This window comes from Chelon labrosus (genome assembly GCF_963514085.1).
Source record: "Chelon labrosus genome assembly, chromosome: 6".
NCBI classification, from domain to species: Eukaryota; Metazoa; Chordata; class Actinopteri; order Mugiliformes; family Mugilidae; genus Chelon; species Chelon labrosus.
The window spans coordinates 8,100,920-8,126,562 of NC_140342.1; the positions used below are offsets into that span (position 1 = coordinate 8,100,920).

The window sequence follows — 25,643 nt, forward strand, 5'->3', positions numbered from 1 at the left end:
CAAACGTATAAAATAGAACTCTATGGAACCTTGTCAGCATTTGTTCTGATATTGTTATGTGTATGGGGGTGGGCTAGCTGACATTCTGGCGCTGACTGAGTCATTGAATAACAAATAAATAGCAGCGCTGCCCAAGCTTTATTCAGTCCACATGAATTGAGCAAAAGGCTTGTAAACAGAAGACAGCACCACCGACGAAGATTACTAACGAGCTTTCCAACATCCTGAATGAAGTGCCAAAGCAGCGGACATATGAATCACCGCTTCCAGTAAGAACTTCTGTAATTAAGTCTGAGCCCAGCCAATAGCCTAAATAGCTCTAAATCTGTGGGGAGAATAGTGGTTCAGACTGTGGATCGTGATTCTTCCTCAAAAGACTGCGTTATGGGTCAGCACACCCACGCATTCACTAAACTTTTAGAAACATATTTAGGCATGTCAGTGGTCTAATGATAGCAATGGCAGTGCATCAGTCCATCAACAATGTCCTGACTGGTCTCCAGACGATTCCTTTCCACCACTATGAGGTTGACATCCCTTGACTTTAGTGATATATATTTGACAACTACTGGATGGATTGCTGTGCAGTTTGGTGCAGACCTTCAGGATGACTGATGGATGACCACTGTGCTGCTTAGGTCAAAATGTCAATTTGTCAATACTTTGGTTTATGATTACAAATACCTGCAAAACTATGACAGTAATTCTCCTCGGCTATAACTGTACGTTGTGTTAATGGCTAATTTGCAAATGTTATGTTGTAACGTGCCAAACATATATGTCTAATAATGTGCCTGCATGCATGTTAGCTTTTTCAAAACTTTTTCTTGTTTGTTTTAAAAAGCCAAACTTCCTACATGTCTAAACAGCTCTTGTGCCTTGAACCCTGGTATGTTTTATACCATATATACACTGTTTGAGAATGATTCCATAATAAGAGAGGTATTTGACACAGTGCATGGTGTATGCGCCTGAAGGTCTTTGAGTCCAGACCCATCTGTCAGTCCACTCTGAATGCACCAACTACGCACACATCCATTATAGACAGACCTCAGCTGGCGGAAAATCACCACAAGGCAGACATGAGTGACTAATCTATGTGACAGACACAAATCAATATTTTCCATGTCACATTGATCCCTGCTGTGTTCCAGGCACATTACTCCCTGTTTGGCAGGCACTGTGTCCTTGCATTAAAGTCGGTGCAAGAGTTCGTGAGGGAGACTGCTGACGGTGCTCTTCAGCTGCTGCCAAGTGGCACGCAAAGAGGATTTCTTTGATGCTCTGAAGTTCACTTTCAAAAAATTAAAAGAAGTTACACTTGATTACCTGCTGCTGGTTCAAATCTCAGCAGGTGGGACAGGTTCTCCATAATGTATGAGTATGATGTATGATGTATGGTGTGTGTATTGTAGGTTTCTGAAGATTACCACTGAAATTCTTTACACATCTTCATGTGCAGTAGATGGTTCAGATAAAGTGAAATAGAGAGTTTCCATGGAAATTTATATCTTTTAGACACAACTGAACAAGAAAACATTATAGTCTTTGAACTAGTGTACAGAAAAAGGTGTAAACTTCACCATCACTATGATTTGCTTTGAGCAAAAAGAAGAAAAAGGAATATATCAACACACTTCAAGGTAAAGTTATTTCAGATGCATGATGATTAAAGGTTTCCTTAGATATACTTCAAATCTAACAACATATCAGTGTTGCTAATGTTTCTACTGTTACATCTGGCCGACAAGCTGTGATTCTTGTGAAGAGATGTCTTTTTATTGGCACTTCTCTAATGCAAGTCAACCTCTTATTGTAGATACATTAATTTACACCAACAGTTACCTGCCAATGCTATGTTTCATTTGAATATACTGCATCACATTTAATGGTAAGCACTTTTTCAAAAGGGGTAGTGTGAGCAGAAAAAAAAAATTGTAAATAGAAATGTATGAATGTACAATGAGCCATCTCTAAGACATTAATCTTAGTCGTATTTTTCAGAAACTTGACTTGAAATTTTTTTCAGCTCCTTAATTAAAAACAGCCCTAAGCTAGGAGGATACTATTTTTTCTGGAACCACAAGAAAGAGTAAAGTTGGTAGATTGGGCAATTTTAGTTGGAATAAAAAAATAATCATAGCATCAGTCCAAGTAGCTTTTTAATTTATGTACCTTGGAATTTGCAATCTTTAAAATATGCATATATTAAAAATGTTCATTACATTTTATTTAATTATATTATCAAAAACAAAATATAATAAATCAAGTTATGTATGATAAAAACCACTCCAAATATGGATTCACTAACAAGAACTTTGAGGATGTGAGACAGCACTTAGACAGAGTGACGCTTTGAGCTAAATGCTAACGTCAGCATGCTAACTTACTTCCAGTAATGATGCTTGTTGCTTAGCAGGTAAACGTCAAATATGGCAACACAGAGGTTCCTCAAATGAAGCGAGTCAATCCCCGTTGACAGCCATGTTAAAAGTCCACCTTAACTGGGGAAATAAACATGTTTTCTGCCTGGTAACAAAAAATTCTATAGTTAATCTCCCCATTCATGACAACTGTACTGGGGGATAAATATATACATAGCATTTTAACTCCCTAAAACATAATCCAAGGTTATGTCAAAGCACAAAAATACAAAGGGAAGGTCCAGAAAGGTCTCTTTGTCCTCATGCCATTAGAGACACTATGTGTGCAACGTGCCCAAAAGGCTCAATAACGGAGTAGTTGTGTTACATCTTGTAATGAACCGTTAGGGGACTTGTCAACCTCTAAGAGACCACTTATTGGGAATTCAGGAAGCACATACTGATTAATCACTTGTTTCTAGGCTTTGAAAAAGTTTGTTTTTCAAGGTTGTGGGACTTCCAAGAAGTGAGAGGAAAACACAGTTCCAAGAAACAAAATTTACTTAACCGAAGTCTGTATGGTTAAATATTGAACTGCAACAGATATGGAACGTCACTGAATCAACCAACACCAAAGGTACATGCACTGAAAAAAATAAACGTGGCCATCAAAAGCTCCAACAGCCAAAGGTAATATATTCCGATTGCTAGTTTAGCCAGAACAATGGTTAATTTGAATGTCATCAAACAGAGAATGTACGAAAACCCTTTGAGTGGACGAAACCAGCAAACATTGGCATTTTTGCTTAATAAATGATTAGCTGTCTTTAAGTCAAACAATGCTATCATTTATACGGAAGACCAACTACCGAGGCTCAAAATCTCCATGAAACTATTGTTATATAAAACAATTTATCTGTAAGCAAGAAACAAAGTATCTAAGTAAAGTCGTTAAAACATGAAATGTTTTCCACACTATTACTTTCAAGTAAGGCCTGTTCCTTGCTATGAGTGTTTCAGTGAAGAGGTTAGCGCTCTGTCGCTGCATTTATGGAAGCAATGAGAGTTGAGACTTGAGCATTTAAACGCAAAACCCAAGAGAGCACTCATAACAAAGAGGATCAGCGCGAATAAGACATTGGCTTGAAATTGCACTGTAGTCTCTACTTCCTAGGGAAAAACACTTCAAGTGACCTCTCATCTTTGAGGCCCCGGCAATAGGTCATCCCCCGGCGGCTGTCTGGACCTCGACAAATAATTGGTTGTTGATGTGAAGCTGGTAACAGAATGCCTGGTCATGAGTCAGTGCTTGAGATGCTGATTGTAAGGATTGGGCTTGGCTTTTGAAACAAAAACCAAAGGATTATTCTGCTACGTGTATATCACTAGTGCAGTTGGGGTCAAAGCCTACCAAAAGAGCTTTGATTAAACTATAAGTACAATGCAAAGCTAATGGACACACTTAGCTTCAAAGGTGACTGTTTCTTCCATAAAGCCAAACTGAACTCTATTAGCCGATTGACAGTATTGGCAACACTGTTAAACACTGTTAAACATTTACTAAATCCAGTTTAGAAAAATATAATAATTTACATTGTCCATCACTGTAACATTTATATTTTAATATTTGGCATAGTGGAGTAACAAAACAAGTTTGTCTGACTTTGTTGTGAAATCATTGCACTTTGTAATATTTTGTAGAGCAGTTAATGGATAAATGGATAATTTTGGTGTAAGGAACAAGACCACGTCTCACTTCCCTTTGGCTCAGTTAGGAACCTTCCTCTTTCCTCTCAAATTACAGGAAAATTACATGAACCTTCCTCTTTACTCTAAAATTAGGGAACCTGGTTATTCACTAACTACATGGTTGGTGGTTTGATGCCTGGCCCCTCTGCATGCATAAACATCCAGAACACAGAGTTGTTCCCAATGGCGAGCACATTGCATAGTTGCTGCAGGTAAAACACTGTAAAGCACTTTTGGTAAAACTAAGGTAGAGAATTGCAATAAAACAATTATCCTGAGATGTGTACCTACTCTGAGTCTCGGCCCCAATCCAGTCAATGAACAAGCCTCTCTGCATCTGTTAAGACGCCGTCTTTGATAGTGAATCATAATTAAAGTAGCAATTAACAGTTTTTGTGTTGTGTGGGTTTCACTCTGGTGTTGTGGTTTTCTGTCACAGTCTACAAAGACATGAAATGACAATACTAAATAATCTGCGGGCATGAATCTGAGTGTGGCTGGACTTATGTACATGATAGACGATGGAGACCTGTTCAGATCATTTCCCTACCTGCCGTTGGTATAAATAATGGATTGATAAATAGCTATTGAGTATATCTGTAATATCTTGCACCAACATTCTAACGTTAGCACTCATTATAAAAGGGAAATTCAGAACACAGTGACGACAACACGTGTTTGCAATTTGGACACACCGTAGGTCAGAAAAGGGTGCATTGCTGGTGGCAGTGAGAAAGCTGTCTGACCAGTCAATCAATGTCACATGGTGTCTACACACAATGGAGAGTTGTGTAGAGTAAGTCAGTGACTGCCATAAATTTAAAACAGCTGGACGCCCACACAAAGGTACCTTTTGTGGTGTCAAAACAAAGAAATCCAGTGTGGAAGTGCGCATCACTTCCAATTACTCCTCTGTAGCCCAACAGTTTTTAGAGTCATCTGTGTACCACAACTATGAGGAATTAACTTTACAGTGGTCACTCATTAACACCCAGAGAGGTTGGATTTAGTGTTCGATGAATGAACCTTTCAGAGCAAAAATCTTGTACTTATTAAGCAAAAAGACTTAACTCACCTAACTTTGATCCATTCAGTGAAGAATTAATCTCTGCTCTATACAAGCCTTCAAATAACCATTTAACAACATGTAAGTGGTAAATAGAGAAGTAAGTAGCTCTCATCACAAGACACAATAGCTGTTGACAGAACAGCAGCAGGTCCTGTTTGATTGTTCTGTCCGCCCACATATTGTGCATGAAAACACTACCACACCTACTTTATTCACACCTTGAAAACAGCAATTTAAATGTTCACACATAGCTTGTTTACATGTTATATAAGAGTTGTTGCCAGTCTCGTCTGCAAAGTAAAATCCTCTTAGTAGAGCCATGGGGGCTTAACTTTACTGATCAAATACAAGAGATTGTGTGGTCTTGTAAAGATATCTGAGTGATTGCGGTGCTTAAAGATATCTAAGATCTGATCTCACAGCAAGAAGGTTCCTGGTTTGACTCCAGGCCGCCTGGGCCTTTCTGTGTGGAGTTTGCATGTTCTCCCTGTGTCTGCGTGGGTTCTCTCCGGGTACTCCGGCATCCTCCCCACTGTCTCAAAGACATGCTCGTCAGGTCTCTCTGTGTTAGCCCTGCGATAGACTGGAGACCTGTCCAGGGTGTTCCCCCGACTCTCCCCGATGACAGCTGGGATAGGCTCCAGCCCTCCCGCGACCCTTCACAGGACAAGCGGTTGAAAACAACAGACTGAAAGGACTGCTTCATCAAACTGAAATTCAGCTCATGCGTACTCCCATAATTAAATTTTTAGGTCAAAAATATCTTCTCGTGTATTAGAGACAGCTGTGGCTCAGTCAGTAGAGCTGAGTTGTCCGTGAACCAGAGGCTTAGCGGTCTGATCCTCAGTGCATGGAACACACGCCGAAGTGTCCTTGATCAAGACATTGAACCCCAAGTTGCTCCCGGTGCTTGGCACTGTTGCAACATTCGCTGTCGCGTGAATGTGTGAACGAGTGGGTAGATGTGTCATTGTGACTGTAAAGCACTTGAGTGCCAATAGGCTGAAAGGCACTTTATGAATACAAGATCTTTTACCACATAGCATCTGCAATTAAATAATTTTACTGATGTTACATATTACATTAGAAGGATTGAGTTTATTTGTTTGATCAGGCGGTACAGTGGCGTGGTGGTTAGCACTGATGCCTCACAGAAAGAAGGTTCAGGGTTCGAATCCAGGCCGACTGGGGCCTTGCATGTTCGCCCTGTGTCTGCGTGGCGTGGCGACCTGTGCCAATGACTGCTGGGATAGGCTCCAGCCCCCCCCCCCCCCCCCCGCGACCCTTTGATAAGCGGTTACAGATGTTTAATCAGGAGTGTTGCTGAAGGTAAAGACAATAACTGATCAAGCAGTAGAAAAAGGAGACAAAGAATAAGAAACCAGACGAACTGTCTTTTGACCACAAGGTTACAAAATGAGCTGCCAAGTCTCCAAACTCACATTTGTGTCTGGATACCACGGTTATAGGTCACACACAAGAAGTGGGATGCAAAAACAGTGCTTGTTGTGGTGTTTTGAGGACTATGAAGCCCTTTTGTTTTGTAGTTTGCGTTAGATCAATAGCCAGGAGGATGCACACCAACTTACCATTGCTCAGAATGCAAATCACACCTACAGCTGCACTGCTTCACTCCTGGACAATCTTGTGGCTGCGGTTGAAAAGGATTATATATTGCAGATACAGATTTCCAACTGAATTTATATGAAAAGTAAGTAAACTGTGACGAGTACATATTTTTCTCACATTTGTGGAATATCTCATGTACATCAGAACTGGAAGAACGTACAAACATTATTAATAAATATGTGTGAGAATAACAGAATCCTGTATACAACAGTAAAAACACTGCTGTAACCACTAGAGTACTCTTTGTGCGCTGAGTGTGATAGCAATCCATATTTATCAGACACATTCAGTGTGGGGTTAGTTGGTTCATTTTATTATGAATATGTGAATAGGTTAAGAACTGCATGTCAAGAAAAACCCTTGCTTTAAGGTTGCAGTGAGTTTTGGGTGCACACTCTGTTATCTTTCTAATCTAATCTTATCCATTCCTCCCACACTGCTTGTGTGGGCATGTCCAAAACACAAAGCAGCTGCTGGACTTCATGCAGGTGTCCTTATGCTAACTGACTAAGCTGGACTTAAAGTAAAAAAAAAAACAACACACAAGTTATTATGTCTACAACTCTGAATGGCCATTTCAGACAGATTAGAAACAGGTACCAATATGGGTGTTGCCAAGCTTCTACTACTAAACTGTTTTGATAGAGTAATTATTTTTTTAATTAGAATTTTTTCACTTAACTATTATAAAAACCTACTATACTTCTGTTTTAAGTGATTTGATTTTAAAAGAAAAGTCAGCTGTTTAAACAGTCCTTATAAACACCACATGAAAGGTGGCAGGTATTAAAATGAATTTAACCCTCAGTGTCAACGTAAATTCTTCAATCATATAAATATACAACCAATCAAAGACGATTCTCTATAAGTAAAAAATACAATCTGCACTTGTCAATTTGTCACAGAAAACTCTGACACTCTGGCAGCTTTTTGTATTTGCATACAGTGTGAAAGCAGATTCCAGCAGAAATGAGCTTTTCAGACGAGCTAAGACTGAGAGGAGTTTGTTGAGGAGGGAGAGAAACAACACAGCGACTTGTGGCAGATGAAAGATGACGTCACTGTGGAGGCCACATGCAGGGAACCCACTGCCCTACTGTACGAACGCAGAAAGACAGAGGCCAGGCCCTCTTAGGCCTGCTGCCACGGGGCCAAACATCCCATTTTAGCATTGTTCTGCTGTCACAGCAAATATCATCACTACTCATGTCAAGAGAAAGTCAGGCTATCAATCTGACACAAAACCTGAGGTGGCAGACTGAGGTCTTAATTGCTTTGAGATTTGACAGAAAAAAATATATAAAAACAAAGTGTCAATAGCATCCTCTACTGACTGCTAACAGCAAATTATTCATTTGGTCATGATGATCAGCATTCATCACAAATACTATAATTTATTCTTAAATTGAGTTGAAAGTGACAAATTCAAGCTTAATTCAGCACCAGCTTTTAGTGCTGCACTGCTGAATTAAAAACGAGGCTTATCAGCCATTTTCAGACAAAAAGAAAGAAATAATTGGTGGGTCTGGACACATGGCAGCTGTGACTCTGGATGTGTCACCCTTTGATTGGAGTTGCTGAAAAAGACCAATAATTAAGCGGGAGTGTCATTTAGTGGATAAAAAACACCCACTCACACATATCCTAATTACCCCATAGTATTCAAGTCGCCCTATTTAATATGAAGTGAGGTATAATAATTGAAGTACTGTTGATGTCAGCACTTCATCAAGTATCTGTTCACTGGACCAAACTTGGTGTACCCAGCTACTCAGATTAAAAATAACAAATGCCTTGGAGAGTATGGTGGCAACAGAAGGTTTGGCAAAGGCTGCAGAATTTGGGGAGCGACCGAGTGTCATAAATTGGCAGCCCCCAAGTCAACACACGCTAACTGCAAATCCTTCAGATGACATCTGACACAGACATGAATCATTGCACAGCTTTGACCTGTACTCCTTGGAGATACTCTTCATGATGAAGTCAACAAATCAATAAGATCCACCATCTCCTTCTCACAGGGAGGTTATATCATGCCGTGGAAGTACTAATCAGGCCTATGAACCACAACACACACCTATGACATTTTCCACTGGTATCTACACCAATATCTATACTTTAGGATTATTCAATTAAATAATGAGTTGATAGAATGTCAGAAAATGATGGGAAAAATTGTGGGATGTTTCACACTGGTACTAAAACCAGCTGCTACCATCCTAGACGCATGGCACCGTACCCTGCTAGGGATACTTCTGTTTTTAGGCTAGCTTCCTCTCTGGAGCCTAGGTCACTGCTGGTAACTAGCGTTGGGTCCGGACAAAACTCCTAACCTTTGTGAACCGGGCACTTTATTTTTCCTTCCCCGACCAGCAGATGAGCACACTGGCTTTGGCAAGCTATTCGACAACAATATAAAACAATATTGCTACTTTTTGGCACGTAAATGTTACCCTGCGTACAGACAGAAGAGTCACATCCCTTATAGGCAAAGGCTCGGCCGGTAAGATGAACTTCCACATAACAGACGTGTTCAAATTTGGTTTAAGTTAAGTCAGACATATAACAAATACAAAAGGTCGGGTATAGCTACATGCTCAATCTGATCCAACCATTTTTGAAACGCCTGGATCGGCAATGATATCGATTAAAATGATCAGAAAAGAAAAGCAGATGTGAATGGTTTTGCAGTTTGACTGCAAAAAAACACGTCACACATTACATTTATACCAACTGTAAATGCAATCTAAAAACATTCAAGTGGCACAAATTCCATGAAAAACATGTCCTATACTGAAGCTTGGAGGCTTCTGTACTGTGGACCAACAGCTGAAAACTGATCGCTGCTGCTGGAAAACCAATGAAGAAATATTCTACACCACTTTATCAGCAATACATCTTACACAGTGAGAACCTATTTTTACCACCATATCTCCACTCAGACGATGAAAATGTATACTCACAGATGAAGACGCTCAGTCGCAGGCAGTGGTGAAAAGAGGAAGCGGGAATTCGCGTCAGCAGATTGTGAACCTGAAAAACAGGCAATGTATGGATTACAATTACACAGATCATATCGCACAGCTCAATATTTGTAAGTAAAAAAGAAAAATGCTGACTCACTGCAATACTTTTGCCAGTCAGAACTACATGATTGATTTTTGAGGAAGAACAAGAACCAATGACAATATTACAATATTCTAGGGGAACCATACTTTCTTCCTGACAAGCATGAAAACATACAAAGAGAGTTTCATACTGTATATGATTTCACACCAAGTAATGAATAGACAGTGCAGAAATATGGGCTACTAGTTATGTAAAAAGTAACTTTAAATCTGTGGAAACCCAGACATGTGTAAAAGCGGTTGCATTTGACCTATTTGCATTAGTAATGTAGAACAATTGCATGACTATCATTATAATCACAGATCAATTTATCATTCAGCACTAACACACACAAATGGTTGCACACAGTGGTTATAGTACCCGCAATCAGCTGGAAATTTTCATTACAGCTCCCAGCACCACAATCACTCAGTCAGTCTGAAGCACAAAATGCTTTGCGCAGACACGACGTGTATTCATCAGCTGGGAGTGAAACATCAATGTTCAGTAACAGAAAGGGCAGTATAGTAACCACATCAACATAGCCAGTTAGTGAGTCATCAGTCTGGCAACCCTTTTAACTAACGGACTGTATGTGCTCTGTTGTTTCAGCATTGACTGAGAATAAAAGCACAGCGGCCAGTTGAGTTCATACCTCATGACCAGGGAGACGACACAATTTTTTTTGGGCTTAAACAGAAATGAAAGTGAGTTTTAGAAGCCTAACATTATGGCCTTCAGTGAGATGTGACTTACTGCGTGGGATGGAAAAACAATGCACAGCACTGAAAGGTGATTAATAAGAGAGAGAAACATCGCACTCCAGCAATAAAGTGTTGAACTTAATTAGAAAGGTATTCAAACAAATGTTATTGCACAGCCCCAGCTTGCGGAAACCTTTCAGCAGAAACAAAACATGCAGCCACACTCACATAAGGAAAAATGTAAAAATTAAAAATAATTAAGTGGTAAAAAACAAAGGACACATTTGCCTCGAATAACATGCTTTTAAGGATTTCTTCTTTCATTATCTGCTTCCATTTATTTAAACTACAACACTCACTTGCCAGTTCATTAGGTACATTAGTGAAAACAAATGCATTCAAACATAACAGTCCTGCACTAAATTGTCCTTCATTACCGTTCTAATCTTCAGTTTACGTTGAAACAGCGACGGAAAGGAGGTTCTGTTATATAACAGGTTCTGTCATTTAGCCTACCCCACTGACTCAAATGGGATTGTCAAAATAATAGAAACACAAGTCGATACAACACAATACAATTCAATAGTACTACAAACCACAGCCTCCAAAATGAAAACAGTTGAATCAACAGCTTTCTCTGTTATTTCAAACAAATCCTGAATACCATGACCTTCATGAAGATTAGACTATAGCAGGACTATTAAATTACAATGCATTCATTATCGCTAGTATACTCACAGCATGCATGTCACTAACCACTAGTCAGCTACAAATCCCCATCTCGGCTGAATCTGTTTGACTTCTGCACGTGTTTTGTGTTAGTTTTTCCAGTGTACTCTCATGCACCAAACAATGACCACTGTTGTGCCGCTGAAGCAGTATTGCGACAGTGGAACACTTTGGGCTTCTCCATACATCACCCCACATCATACATGCTTGTCGTAGATGTGAAATGACGTATTATAAGCTGACAAACAGTGGCGGCTTTAATCTAAGTTGTAAAGCTTCAGCACTAAAAGCCACTAAAAGGGAGATGATGAATTTAAAACTGTTACAGCCCTCTCTCATTTCACTTCCTGCAACCACTTGGAAATGTCAGTATTGAGCCTTGTTATTGACATATATCCCTACAGGAATATTATCTTGAATAATGTGCCAGGGTAAAAGTAAGGACTAGTGCTATGAGCCTTATTGATGTCTTGGTTGACCTTATTTGGCCCAAACTTAATTTCTGCTAGAAGGACTTATTGATTGTTTAATGGCATATAAGGCATAGTTAAAATACCAAAACAGCCATCAATCCCTTTACTTGATGGGTTTTTAGTCACATGATTTACACAAATACTCCCTTTTTGGCCATCCCCATCTCAACTGTTAAAAACTCAAATGGATTTTTATTCGCTTCTCTGTATTTAAACCTCATTCATTCATCTTCTGTAACCGCTTGTCATGTGAAGGGTCGCAGGGGAGAGGGGGGTCGGCCTGGATTCGAACCCGGAACCTTTTTGCCGTGAGGCACCAGTGCCGCCCTATATTTAAATCTCATCCACTGTAATAACTGAAATCAATGACTGAATGTGCTCTCCTCGTTTGACCACACAGATACTTGTGCGGGATGCGTGAAGAGCTCCGCTACGTTTGTTAAGAAAAGTGAATCAAACCAGACGAAACTTAACTGTCAATAGGATGAGAGATGCCGACGATGCGAAACCCTGATATAGCGATAAGGAGCACTGCCTACACGGAGACAGGAACCTGATATGACTGAATCAAAAGACGTTTCAGTGCATCTCAAGATATTTGAGTTCCGATCATGTTTCCGCGAAAATAGCTTCTAAACCCCTCAAAAAATGAAAGCGGATATCTGAACATCCATAAAGGGCGTTTTCCCAAACTAAATTCCTCAACATTAGGAGTAATACTTGGGACGGACACGATGCAAAAACTTCAAAAATGTCGCGCGGGCTAATGTCGGCAACGGGCCATAAACATTACGTTATTACACAGCGTAGACATGTCGACAAAGGCTATGGAAACACTGAAACGTGTTATTTTTCCGCAGGCAGCAGAGGAACCCTGTATCCATCACAGGACTGTTAAATGCAGTCTCTTACCAGTGCTGGGCTGTATCCGCTCTCTCACGAGCTGCGACGCACTGTGCGGTCTCCTGTTCCTCTGTCGCGCTTCGGAAGCACGCGCCCCCCTTTTTATCAGGTTCCATTTGTGCCATTCGCGCTCGTTCCCCTTCACGATCCCGCGAGCGCATCGATTGGCTTCAACTCCGTCAACGCAAGTCCTTCCGTTTACCAATGGAGTGCCAGCGCGCGCGCCCCCTCTGCCTTCCCCCCCCCACCGCCTGCACCGCCATCCATTTGATTTCCAGCCAGGGTAGGGTATGGATCCGTGTCTGCGTTTAATGAGGCTGCAGCCCCCGGGCTCTGTCTCATTCACCGACGTGACTTTTAGGATGTATTTAGGATAAAGAGTAGCTATGTTTACTGCCACACAGAATGTTACCCTGTGTTTCACGCTACTGTTAAAAAAAAAGAAGTTATTATTACGTTTTAGACTATAGCCTACGAGGCTGCGTTAGCCTATAAGCAGTGCAGTGATTCACCTTATAAAGACTAATGCTGCTTTTCCGTCCGAAAATATTGATACGTACTGAAGCTATACTTTTCAGATTTATTGATCATTTAAAAAGTTTACGACATACTGTAGTAAATAAAATTGTTTATTTGTACTCTATGGTTAGAGTTGTTTACAACATTGCACTGTTCTCTTTGAGTTACCCCATGCTGCATGGGAATGTGTTGTAGTGTTGCATAACTCATTTCTTTCTCATCCTGCTGTGTTGTTGAGTTGTTGCCGTGGTGAGGTACACAGTATATTAAAATTTTAAGCACTAACTATACGTGCTGCTTGCCCTGCCTTAGGTTGTTCTTAACTGTCTGGTATTGTGCTGCGTTCAAGGCCGTACTCAGGAGTGTTTTAGAATAATCTTGATGCCTTGGTCGTTGCCAGGCAACAGCTGTCCTGGAACAGAGATGAATGGGTATCCCTGGGTCCTTTTCTTCTTCATCTTTCCTTTCATATTTTCTTCTTCTCCTCCTTGTCTATCTTTCGCGTGTATTATGTGAGTATAAAGGCAGTGTGACCTTATCACTCTCTTGCAGTTTCTTCTGTCCCAGCCCATCATGATGCTGTAAGAAGAGGGGATTTACAGTACCACTGGTGTAACCCAGAGGTAAGTGGGTTCCTCTTTCAGAATCAGTCTTACCAAATGTTAGAGTCAGGGCTGATTAATCCTCATAAAATATGTAGTTGACAGATGGCTTGTCTTGATCCGCAGCCCCGTTAAATGCTCTTCTGATGGGCATCATGTTGCACATACGAGACCAGAAGTCTGGATTTGGCCGGGAAATCCTCTGCTGGGTACCTCAGTGGGCACAAGTGCAACCCTCTGGCACTGTCCCACACAGTTGTAGTTGGCTGTGTTCGTCGTGTTAACATCCCTCATCACCAGTACGCCCGCTGTTTGCAACCAGCAGGGAGTCTGACAGCAAGAAAAGCTCCCAGTCACTCTCCAACTCTAACCAGTCTTAGTGTTTCATGCCTTTGTGCAGCATTTTTAATGGCATCTAAAATTTCGCAATACTGTTTTGCAAGCAGTCTTTCTTTGCCAGCCTGTTATTTCTTCACCTTAACCCAACCAAGCATTTCCATGCAGTACAGACAGTATACACAGATCAGGTATAACATTATGACCACTGACAGATGAAGTGAATAACACTGACCGTCTTGTGACAATACAATGTTCTGCTGGGAGACCTGGCATTCGTGTGGATGTTACTTAGACATGTAGCACCCACCTAGACCAGACCAGGCACCCCTACACCATAGCAATGACACTCCTTGATGGCAACAGCCATCCCCAGCAGGATGCAGCCTGACACAGGCACACACACAAAAATGGTTTAGGAACAACAACAAAAAAAAAACCTGTTCTCTACAAACAGCAGCACAGATACAGTCACTAACCTGCCCGTGGGATGTTATTCCATACATGCTGTGTCCGCTCGCTTGTGAAATGTGATCACTGGAGGCGGGAAGCACAGATGTTTTTTTTTATATAAATAATAATTCATCTGCAGAGTGTGGGTTCCTTTTGTTTGCGGAGGAAACGTACTCAGCTTCAAATTGGTGAGGCCGCCTCAGTACGTTGTGACACACACAAACAGAGAAGAAAATGAAACCACTCAAGTTGTCTGCAGCTGCATGGTTGATTTTTATCACATCCTATTTAGCCCTGAATAGATAATGTTGGCTTTTTTGTCATCTATTTTTCTCATTCTCTGCTATGCAGCTTGTTCACAACAGGTGATGTTGTCAGACCCTGTTTAATATTAATACTAGCATGTTTGGAAATAGCAAAACAGACAGGAAAAGCGAAAAGCTGTTTTTGCAGTCGGAATTATAGACTAGAAGGCAAACCATGAAGCTGCTTTACATGCCGCTTCTTGAATATTGATAAGTATTTTAATTATTTAGCAGATGTTCACACCTGCGTTTCTGTCAGTCAGGCGTACAGGCTCCCTCAGTCTTTCCAGACAGAAATGCATCTAACCCCAAAACACACTCACCCACACACCACCTCTCCCTTCTTTTCAGGCCTGTGTCCCGTGGGAGGCCATTACCGAGTTTTGCTACAGTCACTACTGCTGGTGTACTGTGCAAGTAGTGCAGGTGTCTGACTGAATGCATCATCCATCAGCAATGGCAAGGGCTTCACAGGAGTCAAATCGAGCTCTCAATCCATTTTGCACACATCAACAGCGACACAGAGCTTGTACATTGGCTTCACTAGACAGAGAGTTTTAATCAGTGTTAGAAAACAAAATGCAGTCAGGAGCTTTAAAAATAACATTTGAGAGCTCTTGAACACTCCTTAGTGTTTTCAAAGTGTGGGTATGGAGGTCAAAAGAAATAGAAGAGAATATTCATCCAGGGGATTGGTACTGAACATGTCAGTTACATATACATACAATATAATAAAGCAGTTGTGTATCAGATGTTAAAGAAAGCAGATATTTTTACATATCACAAAAGACACTAGAATTTCCTGTGATAGTCTACGTGATATGGGCTGATCAACCTCAAAACCTCATTAAGAATCAGTTACGGACAATGACAAAATATAATATTACGGTCAAATATTAATTCATGTTTAAGAATTTCAATGGCTCCTGATTGAGAAACACAAAAACAGGTAATGTCTCTGTTAATGGAAACATCCACTGTGTAAGGCAGGCATTTATGACTGAGTCTGAAAAAAGAGGCCCCCCCCCCATAGGGAAAAAAGTGCACTTGGCCTATATATGTACAGTATTTAGCATTCAACATGTAAAAATAGAATTCATGAATCAATGATCTTTCATCAGGCTTACGGATCTCTTTGTAATGCGCAAGAATATAAAATGAACGTGGCTACTTTCTCTGCACTGTTGACGCAAAACTTTTCCAAATGCCTCGGCTGGCTTTTGAAGCTCGTGTTACTGTGCAGCACAAGCCAAACGCCACAATTCAGCGGTGAATAGGCTCCATTTCTGCAGTCTAAAATGATCTTTGGTGAACATGTAAACAACTGCACCAGAGGAAAAAGAAAGGCTTTAAAGTCTTGAGGCAAAATGGAAAAAACAAAAACACACACACACACACACATATTACAAATATACACTTACCTGTCAGTTAATTGGGTACACGAATGAAAAGGAAACGCATTCAAATAAAACAGTCCTGTATCAAATCTTACCTTCATGAATGTTATGGTATTCAGCATTTGCTTAAAATAACTTTGAGAGATCGAGTCTTCTTTCATTTTGGAGGCTGTGGTTTGTAGTACTGTTGAACCGACAACCCCGTTGTACTCAGCAGGCTGGTTTAAATAACAGAAACACTTTTGCGTTAAATTGAATCCAGTTTAACAGCACCACAAACTACATCCTCCAAAATGATCACACAGTTGACTTACCACCTTTCTGACGCCGTTTCAACATGAACTGAACATTACAACAGTCATGAAGGGAGATTTAGTGCTGGACTGTCATATTAGAATACATTAGTTTTCATTACTGTACCTAATGAACTGGCAAGTGGCTATATCTTTACCTGATTAGACGCCCTCTAACTAGCTGTCAAACTGCATGGATTAAGATAACTTGCCCTGTGTTTAAACTTTAAACAGCAAACAATTCTCAGAATAAGCAAGCCATACATCAGTATAGCTTCTCCCCTCCTTGAACAATGAGGACAGATAATGCAGAAAGCTTTCTTTGCAGTGTACACTATAATAGAGTTACTCTTCAGGATCCCTTTATGATATTGATTAACTGAGGCATAATGAGATAGCGGTAGCTGCAATGAGCGCGGTGATTTGGGGGTTGAAACAAAGGCAAAACCAGCTAAAATATGAGGGTTCAGATAGATAGTGATGGTACATTAGAGAGCATAAGAGGGATATAGGTATCTGTGTCTCCCTGGTCCCAGACATAAGGCACATTAATATGATACATAGTATTTTCTCAAACCCTAATCCCCACTTATATAAAAATCAGCCCGATAACATGCCCGTTTAGTTTGACATTTTGTGGCCTGCACGTGTGCATCATCTCCCAATGAGTGCAGGACACACGATCCCCTCAGTCTGCAGTCTGTCCATTCAACTATCCACCTACCCACCCACGTTATCTGTCAGCTTTCACAAGGCAAGTCTACCACTGCTCCCAGCTGAAGTCATCCCCACCCCCAAACACAACAAAAAAGCCAAGGATGGTGAGGAAGATGACGGCGTTTCCTGTCATCACCAGGCCGCAGGCGCCCCACTCGATCTGCAGGGGAGAAACATTTTAACTAAAGTGGCCAAAATATAATCATGCAGTTGCTGTCACAATACTTTGGATTCATCCACCCTATGGAAATAAATTGTAAATATTTTAGCATGGTTAAAGAGAACTCACAGTGTTTGTGCGCGCCAGGATAATGGGAAGCCCAAAGGCCGATACCACGATGCCAGTTGTTAAGAAGTATGCCAGCTCTCTGCATGCGTTGCTGGAGGAATCAGTGTCATCACTGACACGTCTGGATATGAAGGTCGGTATGGGGCTCAGTATGTAGAAAATCAGGACAAACAGTGGCCAGTATACCCTACAGAAAAACAGGTGAGGAACAGTCACAGACTTTATGACACTAAATTGCATTATTACAAAGGCAAACTCTGAACAAACTCTGAACTTCCCATTTATAAAAGAAAAAAAAGAAAAAAGGCAGATATAAATGGAGCCACTCAACAAAAACACACAAACGAGCTATCCATCCTCAGCAGAATGAAACACGTAAAGCTCTGTCTAATCATCATGAGGAGTAATTCATGTCTTTTACATCTTTGGGAAATTTCTAGTTTTGAAGTGATATCTCCAAGCACATCTGCAATCTTCACTTGGGATTGAGGAAGAATTTGTTTTAAACAGAAAGCCTGCACTGCACACTGGATGCGTGGGTTTGAATGAGCCTATAAGGCACAAAGGGGCTCTTATGAGTAGAATGCAGTATTTCTCTGCAAGGGACTGCATCTGCAGACTTCCAAGGCACGGATTTTTATCACTCTTCCTCTTTCACAACTTTATGGAAGCGCTGCACTAAATGACCAGCCATTCAGGATCATAGCTGAGACGTGTCGCATCATAAGTCACTGATAAACTTCAACCTCACAATAAAGTAACACAGCTATTCCTCGATGATGTCGAGTCACATCGATGCCATACTCTATCACACATACATTTAGAAGGGAGGACCTACCCGTACTGTTCCAGTGCACAGCCCAGTAGAAGAAAAGTCAGTCCAATGGCTCCACTAAAGGACAAACCAACCAGTGCTGAAAGAGCAGACATTAGTAACTCCACATTAGCTACCGTACATTGGCAGACAATATGTTACATTAAAAAAATAAACTAAAACACGCCAAGGTTGCTTTGAAGTTGTCTAAGTTGACAGTGAGTTAGTTAAAATGACAATAACTTAGAATATTAAACTGTTTAAAGACACATTAAGGAAAATAGATAGCTTGCAAGGCGACGTACAGTAACTTTCGTTATGATTCAGCAAATCTTTTCAATTATCTTGACAACTAGGCTAGCAAAGTTTTTTGAAGTGCATAACTTCACAAACATTAAGTTTCGACTCTCAGCTGCCGCTTTCGCGCTACAATATAATACCTTTAATGCCGGCCATTGCGATAAAAGCTTAATTTCTAGTTTCTTCTCTTTGTGTATTGTTTACGTGCTCAGGCCCTCCTTCTCGACAGACCAACTTCCTGCTTCCTCCATGGGGGTTTCCTGCTTTTTTAATCAGGTGACCGTCTTAAAGAGACAGTAGCACTGCGTCTGCCTGCAAGTTAAACCAGCACGGTACATTTTTTATAATATAATATAATATAATATAATATAATATAATATAATATAATATAATTTTCTCAATTGTATGGTTGTTACCGATAATGCAGGCCTAAACACATATGTTTATGTGTCTTTACTTTTATAAACATATGATAACCTTACTAAATGTAATGCTCTATCACAGTTTTAGCCTTAAGTCTTCAGAGTGACCTCGATATCAAACACACACGTGTTGAGGAACTATGATGAATGAGGAAATTTGGTCTTATTTGTGTTTTGCGCAAGAGGAAGTATTGTCTGGTCTCTGGGCCTTGATTAATGCTCACATGTTATCAGTGTTGTGATTTAATTGTATAATGTCAACCCCATGTATCCAAATAGTGTGATCTGTGGCCACACATTAAAGTGGAACTAAAACCGACAACAGGATGAGCTGAGATGAACTGGAGCTGAACTCAGCGTGAGTTCCTCTTGTTGGGTTTCAGGCTCAGTGTAATATGGAGCTGAAACCAGGGGAAAGGTGCAGTACTTCAAAGTGCATTAGTGATCACAGAGATGGACCAGATGCTTGTAGACTCAAGCTGTCGCTGTCCAGATGGAAATGATGTGGCCACCATAGATGGATGATGCTTTCAAAATGTTTCCTTTCACAGCCCAGGCTGTAGTAAAGAAGCTGAAGTACAAGTGGCGCATACAGTGCAGTAAAAGATGAAATTCCTTATCATGATGAAGCCTAAAGACGATCTTATTCTGTGGCTGACAATGTTCAACAATGTTAGCACATTGTTGTTTGTAATTTTCAGGACTGTTGATTTGGATGGATGTATTTGTGTCTGTGTTTGTTTGCATCTTGGCATGTTGTCACTCATCCTCAAGCACCCACACAGGACACAATTTAAGGCTATTCTTCCCTCATGAGTTTTAATTTCTCTAAATTAAGGAGTATGGATGATCCAAATGATAGTTTGAGGCTTTACAGCAGGAAACACCCTATTCTTTCCTTGGCAAATGAGCACTGAGCGCATGAGGAAATTATGTAAACAACTGTACTTTCTTATTTTCCTCATGTTCACCTTTCAGTAATTTTCAAAACCACAGAGCAGGGCTCTGTGGCTTGCTGATCCACTGTTTGAGCAGATGCTGTTTTAAAGAGTTTTACAGAGGATATGAACCTGCTGCTTTTGAGCCACATGCTGCGTTTAATAGGACCACGATCAGTTGTTTTGATCACCAGGAGCGCTGATGAGCATGAAACCCAACCGCTTTTATTAGTGTAAATTTACAGTTTACAAATCATAAAAGAAAAACTGACATAGGCTGCCATGTGAGAAAAACACACAAGCAACGCATGAACCAAAAATAAAAAGCAGTTTAATGTGTTACAGATTTAGTTTCATCAAGTTCAGACAAAATGCACATGTTATACGCCACTACACATGGAATCGAGGCTTCGTTTATACAAAATAAAAATAAAATCAGGGCTTAATTGAGCAAAGATGGAGTAAAATGCAAGAGGAATCATGTGATGACAGATGGGCCACTTCGACCTGTCCTGTGATGAAGCTGTGAAATCTTTAGAGCGATGGTTGCAAGGGGGGCAAGCATCACCTGTCAAAAACAAGATGGATAAGGTTAAACACTCATGCACATGGCTGCCATGTGCCACTGATACCCTTGGAATATTAGCCACTGACAAGCATTATGAGGTTAAACCTTTGTATTTAACCATGCAGCACCTTCAACACATCAAGATGTTTCATGCAAAACAATTCTTGTGTATTGATTCAAAGATTTCAAAGAAGTCTTTCAATTTTCATTTACATACTCTACCTGTGTGTCCTCGAAAACTTGCTCTTTCTCATAGCTGTCAATGTAGATTCGAACTGTTGCTCCATCGCTACTTGTCCCGCTGAGTCTGTAGATGATTCGGGAGCCATCAGAGAAGATTATCCTAAGTCCCTGCAGTGAAAAGAGCCCCGCACACAGTGACAGTGACTATGTGAATCTTCAGGATTTGCCGGCACAGCTGAGCAGCTCTGATGCTGACTGAGCACAGATACTGACCACTGGATACTTTCTGTACCTGTGCACGGTGACTTTAAGGTAATAACCTTAAAATCACAGGAGCGCATCACTGCAGTGCGTGTGTCTGTACCTGGTTCCTGGAGATGGAGCTGTCCACCGGGTCCGTGTACTCAAAGTTGTCCGCTTTTTCCACTTGATAGATTTTGTCTTCCACTGCAAATCTCTGCTTAATGAAGGACTTATCCGCGATCATAATCTCCAAATCCTCCATCATCTCGCAGGCTGCATCTATGTCCACATTCTCATAGTCATATCTGGACAAGGCAAGTGATAATGGCAGAATTAATGCTTATTCATTTTATGTATTACAGGAAGGTGATGAGAAACAAGGTATGTATGTGTTACCTATGCAGTCCCCTTTAACATTATATTTAACTAAAGTAAGTCTGTGAAGAAAACATGTTGTATCTCAACTTATAGTTTGTTGTGTTTTTAAATTTAATGTAATGAAAATAATCATTTCCCATGTTCTTTTAGCACGTGCAAGGCTTTAAAGAACATGTAATGGCATATATGCTCCACCAGGTGTCAGTCAAATCCCATATTCAGTACAGCAAATGACCAACCCACCTGTTTCACTTTCATTTATATTAACTGAAGAATGTGCGCTAGTTCAACTTCTATCTTTGGCTTTTACTGGTTTAATGGTTGGTGAAGTGCAACTCTGGATCCATTTAAACTAAGAAACATCACTGGTGTTTACTTGTGTCCACATGTCACCTGGTGAAGTAGTTTCTTCCATATTTCATCCAGTGGTCCTTAACAATATCTTCCACGCTCTGCCTTCTGGTGGCCAGGATGGACAGCCATGCCAGCACAGCCCAAAGCCCATCCTTCTCACGAATATGGTCTCCGCCTGAACGGTGTTATTTAGTTTGCCATGCACAGAAAACACCAAAACTTGTGAAAAAAATAAATAAAATAAAATGAAACATCTTTTAACTGAATAATTTGCTGAAGAGATAGCACACCTGTACCGAAGCTTTCCTCTCCACACAAAGACAACATGCCTGCATCCATTAGGTTCCCAAAGAACTTCCACCCAGTGGGAGTTTCATATAGCTCTATTTTTGTTGCCTTTGCTACTCTGCATGAAATAGAGCGAAAGAGTCTTCTAAGAAATCTCAGACAACCTTTGAAACAGCAGACAAGTAATGCAACAACACATGATTTAGATATTATTAACCATCTGTTTCTACGGTGTTGCTTCTGAAAAAGCTATTTTTGTTTTCATGTTTGACTTAGTCATACACCGATCAGGCATAACACACGTGGTGTCTGGCAACAGAATGTTGTTAGTGGGGGCCTTTGGGTCCTATGGGTTGAGGGGAGGGGCCTCTGTGGATCATCCCAAAGATACTTGGGTCAGTTTGGGATCTAGGGAATTTGGAGGCCAAGTCAACACCTTGTGCTGTTCTTCATGTTTTCTGAGTTGTTCCTAAACCGTTTTTGTGTGTGTGTCTGTGTCAGGCTGCATCCTGCTGGGGATGGCCGCTGCCATCAAGGAGTGTCATTGCTATGGGGTGGAGGTGCCTGGTCTGGTCTAGGTGGTTGGTACATATCTAAGCAACATCTACATAAATGCCAGGTCCAAAAGTTTCCCAGCAGAACATTGAACTGGCACAAGATGGTCAACGTTATTTACTTCTCCTGTCAGTGGTCATAATGTTATGCCTGATTGGTGTAACAGCGCAATTGTTTTGATCATGTGAAAGTAGGTCAAAGTTTTACCTGTCTAATGCTGCACTTGTAGGCATGCTGCGGGCGAAGCCTCTCACCCCTGTATGCTGAAAGTATGGGATGGAGAAAATGTTGTCAGCGATGACAGCCACAGAGTCGGATGGGGTGACAAAGAAGCCGTGGCCACCGAGGATCATGTTACGGTCCTAGAAAGCCAACAAACAGAGACAGAGGCTAGAAAGTCAAGGCCTCTGTGAAGTATCCTTGAGCCTGCTATTTGTGTTTGATTTAGTTTTATCACTTATATGTAGGAATGCAGACATAATAAATCAGTACACACACCCCATCAGCATCAAATGCTGCTCCAAAATCATACTGTCCGTCTCTCATGCTGTCAACCAGATCTGTAGCGTAGGTAAGGTTAGGATCTGGATGTTGTCCCCCAAAGTCTTCCATCGGGACGCAGTTGACGGCAGAATTGGCAGGACAGCCCAGCTCCTCACACAGTATTCTCTTCACATACGGGCCTACGACTGACAGAGAAAGGGAGGAGGCATTACTCAGAGATGGTGTAGCACAAAATAAAACTTCAAACTCTGCCATGAGGCGGTTCAATGGTAAGCTTCTGTTTCAGTGTTTGGGGACACTCAAAATAGATTTAGTAATCTAACCAGTCCAAAGCGAGATTCACAGCAACCCCATGTGACCTCTCAGATGATAAAACAAAGCCTAAAACAACACTGACCTTTAATGTGTTTCTCGGTCATACTTGAAAACTGATCATTTTCATCAATGAAAAGAATGGGAGAAATGTGTGAGTAGTGCGGATCTGGAAGCGTGATACGCTGTCTGACAAGCAGATGCATTAATGGACTCAGCGAAACACAGTCTATGTGGCCGAGAGGTCAAACAGAATCTAGTGCACTGATTGGTGGCTTGACTTGTCCTTGACTCTTGGCCTTATTCAAATAATTGGGGAACATTACAGCACAATAAACCTTTTTTTCCCCCGTCAGAATTTCCTACAAAACACAAATTGGTAAGCCTGGACAAGAATTACTGTTTGCTGGTCCGTGAGCCTGTGGGAATTTGTTAGATGTTAAAAGAGGAAATTAACACATGAAAGGGCTCAGCCTAATTTCACAGTTTTATGCAAAAACCTTAATCTTAAGACACATTTGAACAAAATGTGAATTAATATAGTCACAAACTTTATTTAAACCAAGAGAAGCAAAAAATCCTCAAATTCAAAATTAGTCTGAGTGCTCTGTAGTCTGTTGACAGTGCAGAGACATTTTCTCTCACCTCCGTGCATGGCATCCAGTCTGATCTTGATGTGGTTTGCTCCAGACAGAAGCTCCTTCAGAGCAGCAAAGTCAAAGATGTTCCTCAGAAGATTAGCATAGGACTCCACAGAGTCCACAATCTCCACTGGACAAAAACACAGAACTGTATTAATTAACAAAGCACCATTGATTTCAAGCCTTTCTCTATCTCTCACAGTCCAAAGACATGGTCCTTAGGTCAACTGGTGATTCCAGATTGGCCGTAGGTGTGCATAGGAAGGATTGTTTTTATGTTTTTTTTGTCTTTCTGTGTTAGCCCTGTAATAGACTCCTTCTTCATTTAATTGGAAGGGCTTGGGGACAGACCAGTGTTGCTCTTCACCTGTGAAGGGTTTAAACTTGTTCTCCAGATCAAACATCTGTTTTCCCAGGGTTGTCAGATCTACTCGCAGTCCGGGGCATATGGCAAACTCTTCAATGGTTCTGCTGATCTGAAAGATCTTGTTTGTGCCAGCGTCCTTGGCTGGGCCTGTATTCAGCAGAAAAGGTTTTGTATTACATTGACATTTATATGTAGTATACGGCAGAGCAACAGACCTTCAGCGGACTCAAGTTAATATTCGGTTTCATATCTAATGTTTATTGCTGAAGCTTTGCCGACCTTCTTGTTGTGTCTGAACTTTGCCCCACATGTATGTCCGCACAAAGTATATAAATTTATCTGTATGCAGGCTGCATATCTGAATGAGGCCTTGTACAACCTTGTTAAATGCCTGACTTCTCCCCCTAACACTATTTTGCATGCCTCTGCAAGCTTCCTCCTCTCAAGTTACCATACCTCCATTCGCTGTGTTAAACTTAATGCCAAAGTCTCCATCAGGTCCACCAGGGTTACGGCTGGCAGTGAGGATGATGCCACCAATGGCTTTGTACTTCCTGATCACGCAGGAGATGGCCGGCGTGGACATTATCCCGTGGTGTCCGATGATCAGACGACCCACCTGGGGAAATGTCACACACAGGTGTGTTTAAGTTGGCTGAGATGAGCGTGCATCTTTATATATCTGAGTGAGGGAGGGCTGGGAATGCCACCGAATATCAGGTTAGGTGGGGTCATGCTTCTTCCTGAAAGTATGCAGGGCTGGAATTGAGTTTAATGAACGGCGGTTACGGCACATCAAAAGCAACTAGTATCGTGTGTAAGTGTGCTTTAAATTCCACTAGGGTGTATCATTAAACTAAAAGAGCATCAGAACCTCAGAGGTTATGTAATTTAAACCATAGAGAGCTCATTACTGGTGCTGGCAAGCAAGAGGGTAGAAAACAGAATGGGTTTAATGTGTTTCTATTTGAGGACAGCCGAGCCAAGGAGCTAAGGCTATTCTGCTGTCTCAGGTTTTTACTGGTGACAGCGTTCACCCTCATTTCAGTCTTGCATTGTTTTGCAGTAGAATTGCTGAGAAATTGCATTCTGTTTTGTCATACTGTTATTCTTTTCCTCAGGTGTTTACTGTATGTTG

At 41.0% G+C, this 25,643-nt stretch overlaps 2 protein-coding genes across 2 annotated transcripts in view; both read right to left on the reverse strand.

Annotated features, from left to right (window-relative positions):
* Positions 1–15,469: 15,469 nt before the first annotated feature.
* LOC311489333 (leptin receptor gene-related protein) lies at positions 15,470–19,013 on the reverse strand. The gene is made up of 4 exons (XM_084546364.1): positions 18,893–19,013; positions 18,477–18,552; positions 17,639–17,825; positions 15,470–17,509 (listed from the first exon to the last, which is right to left on the reverse strand). Exons 1-4 carry the CDS (start codon positions 18,906–18,908, stop codon positions 17,393–17,395), a joined length of 396 nt encoding a protein of 131 aa, XP_084402490.1. The 5' UTR covers positions 18,909–19,013; the 3' UTR covers positions 15,470–17,392.
* A 1,449-nt stretch (positions 19,014–20,462) lies between these two features.
* Positions 20,463–25,643, reverse strand: part of LOC311489030 (phosphoglucomutase-1-like) — a 6,924-nt gene continuing 1,743 nt past the window's right edge. Inside the window, exons 2-11 of the mRNA XM_084545925.1 lie at positions 24,962–25,124; positions 24,506–24,652; positions 24,143–24,268; positions 23,180–23,370; positions 22,889–23,043; positions 22,129–22,244; positions 21,878–22,013; positions 21,228–21,411; positions 20,903–21,031; positions 20,463–20,680 (exon numbers count right to left, since the gene is read on the reverse strand). Coding sequence (XP_084402051.1) covers positions 20,591–20,680; positions 20,903–21,031; positions 21,228–21,411; positions 21,878–22,013; positions 22,129–22,244; positions 22,889–23,043; positions 23,180–23,370; positions 24,143–24,268; positions 24,506–24,652; positions 24,962–25,124 — 1,437 coding nt within the window. The 3' untranslated portion in view covers positions 20,463–20,590. The remainder of the gene's footprint in view (positions 20,681–20,902; positions 21,032–21,227; positions 21,412–21,877; positions 22,014–22,128; positions 22,245–22,888; positions 23,044–23,179; positions 23,371–24,142; positions 24,269–24,505; positions 24,653–24,961; positions 25,125–25,643) is intronic.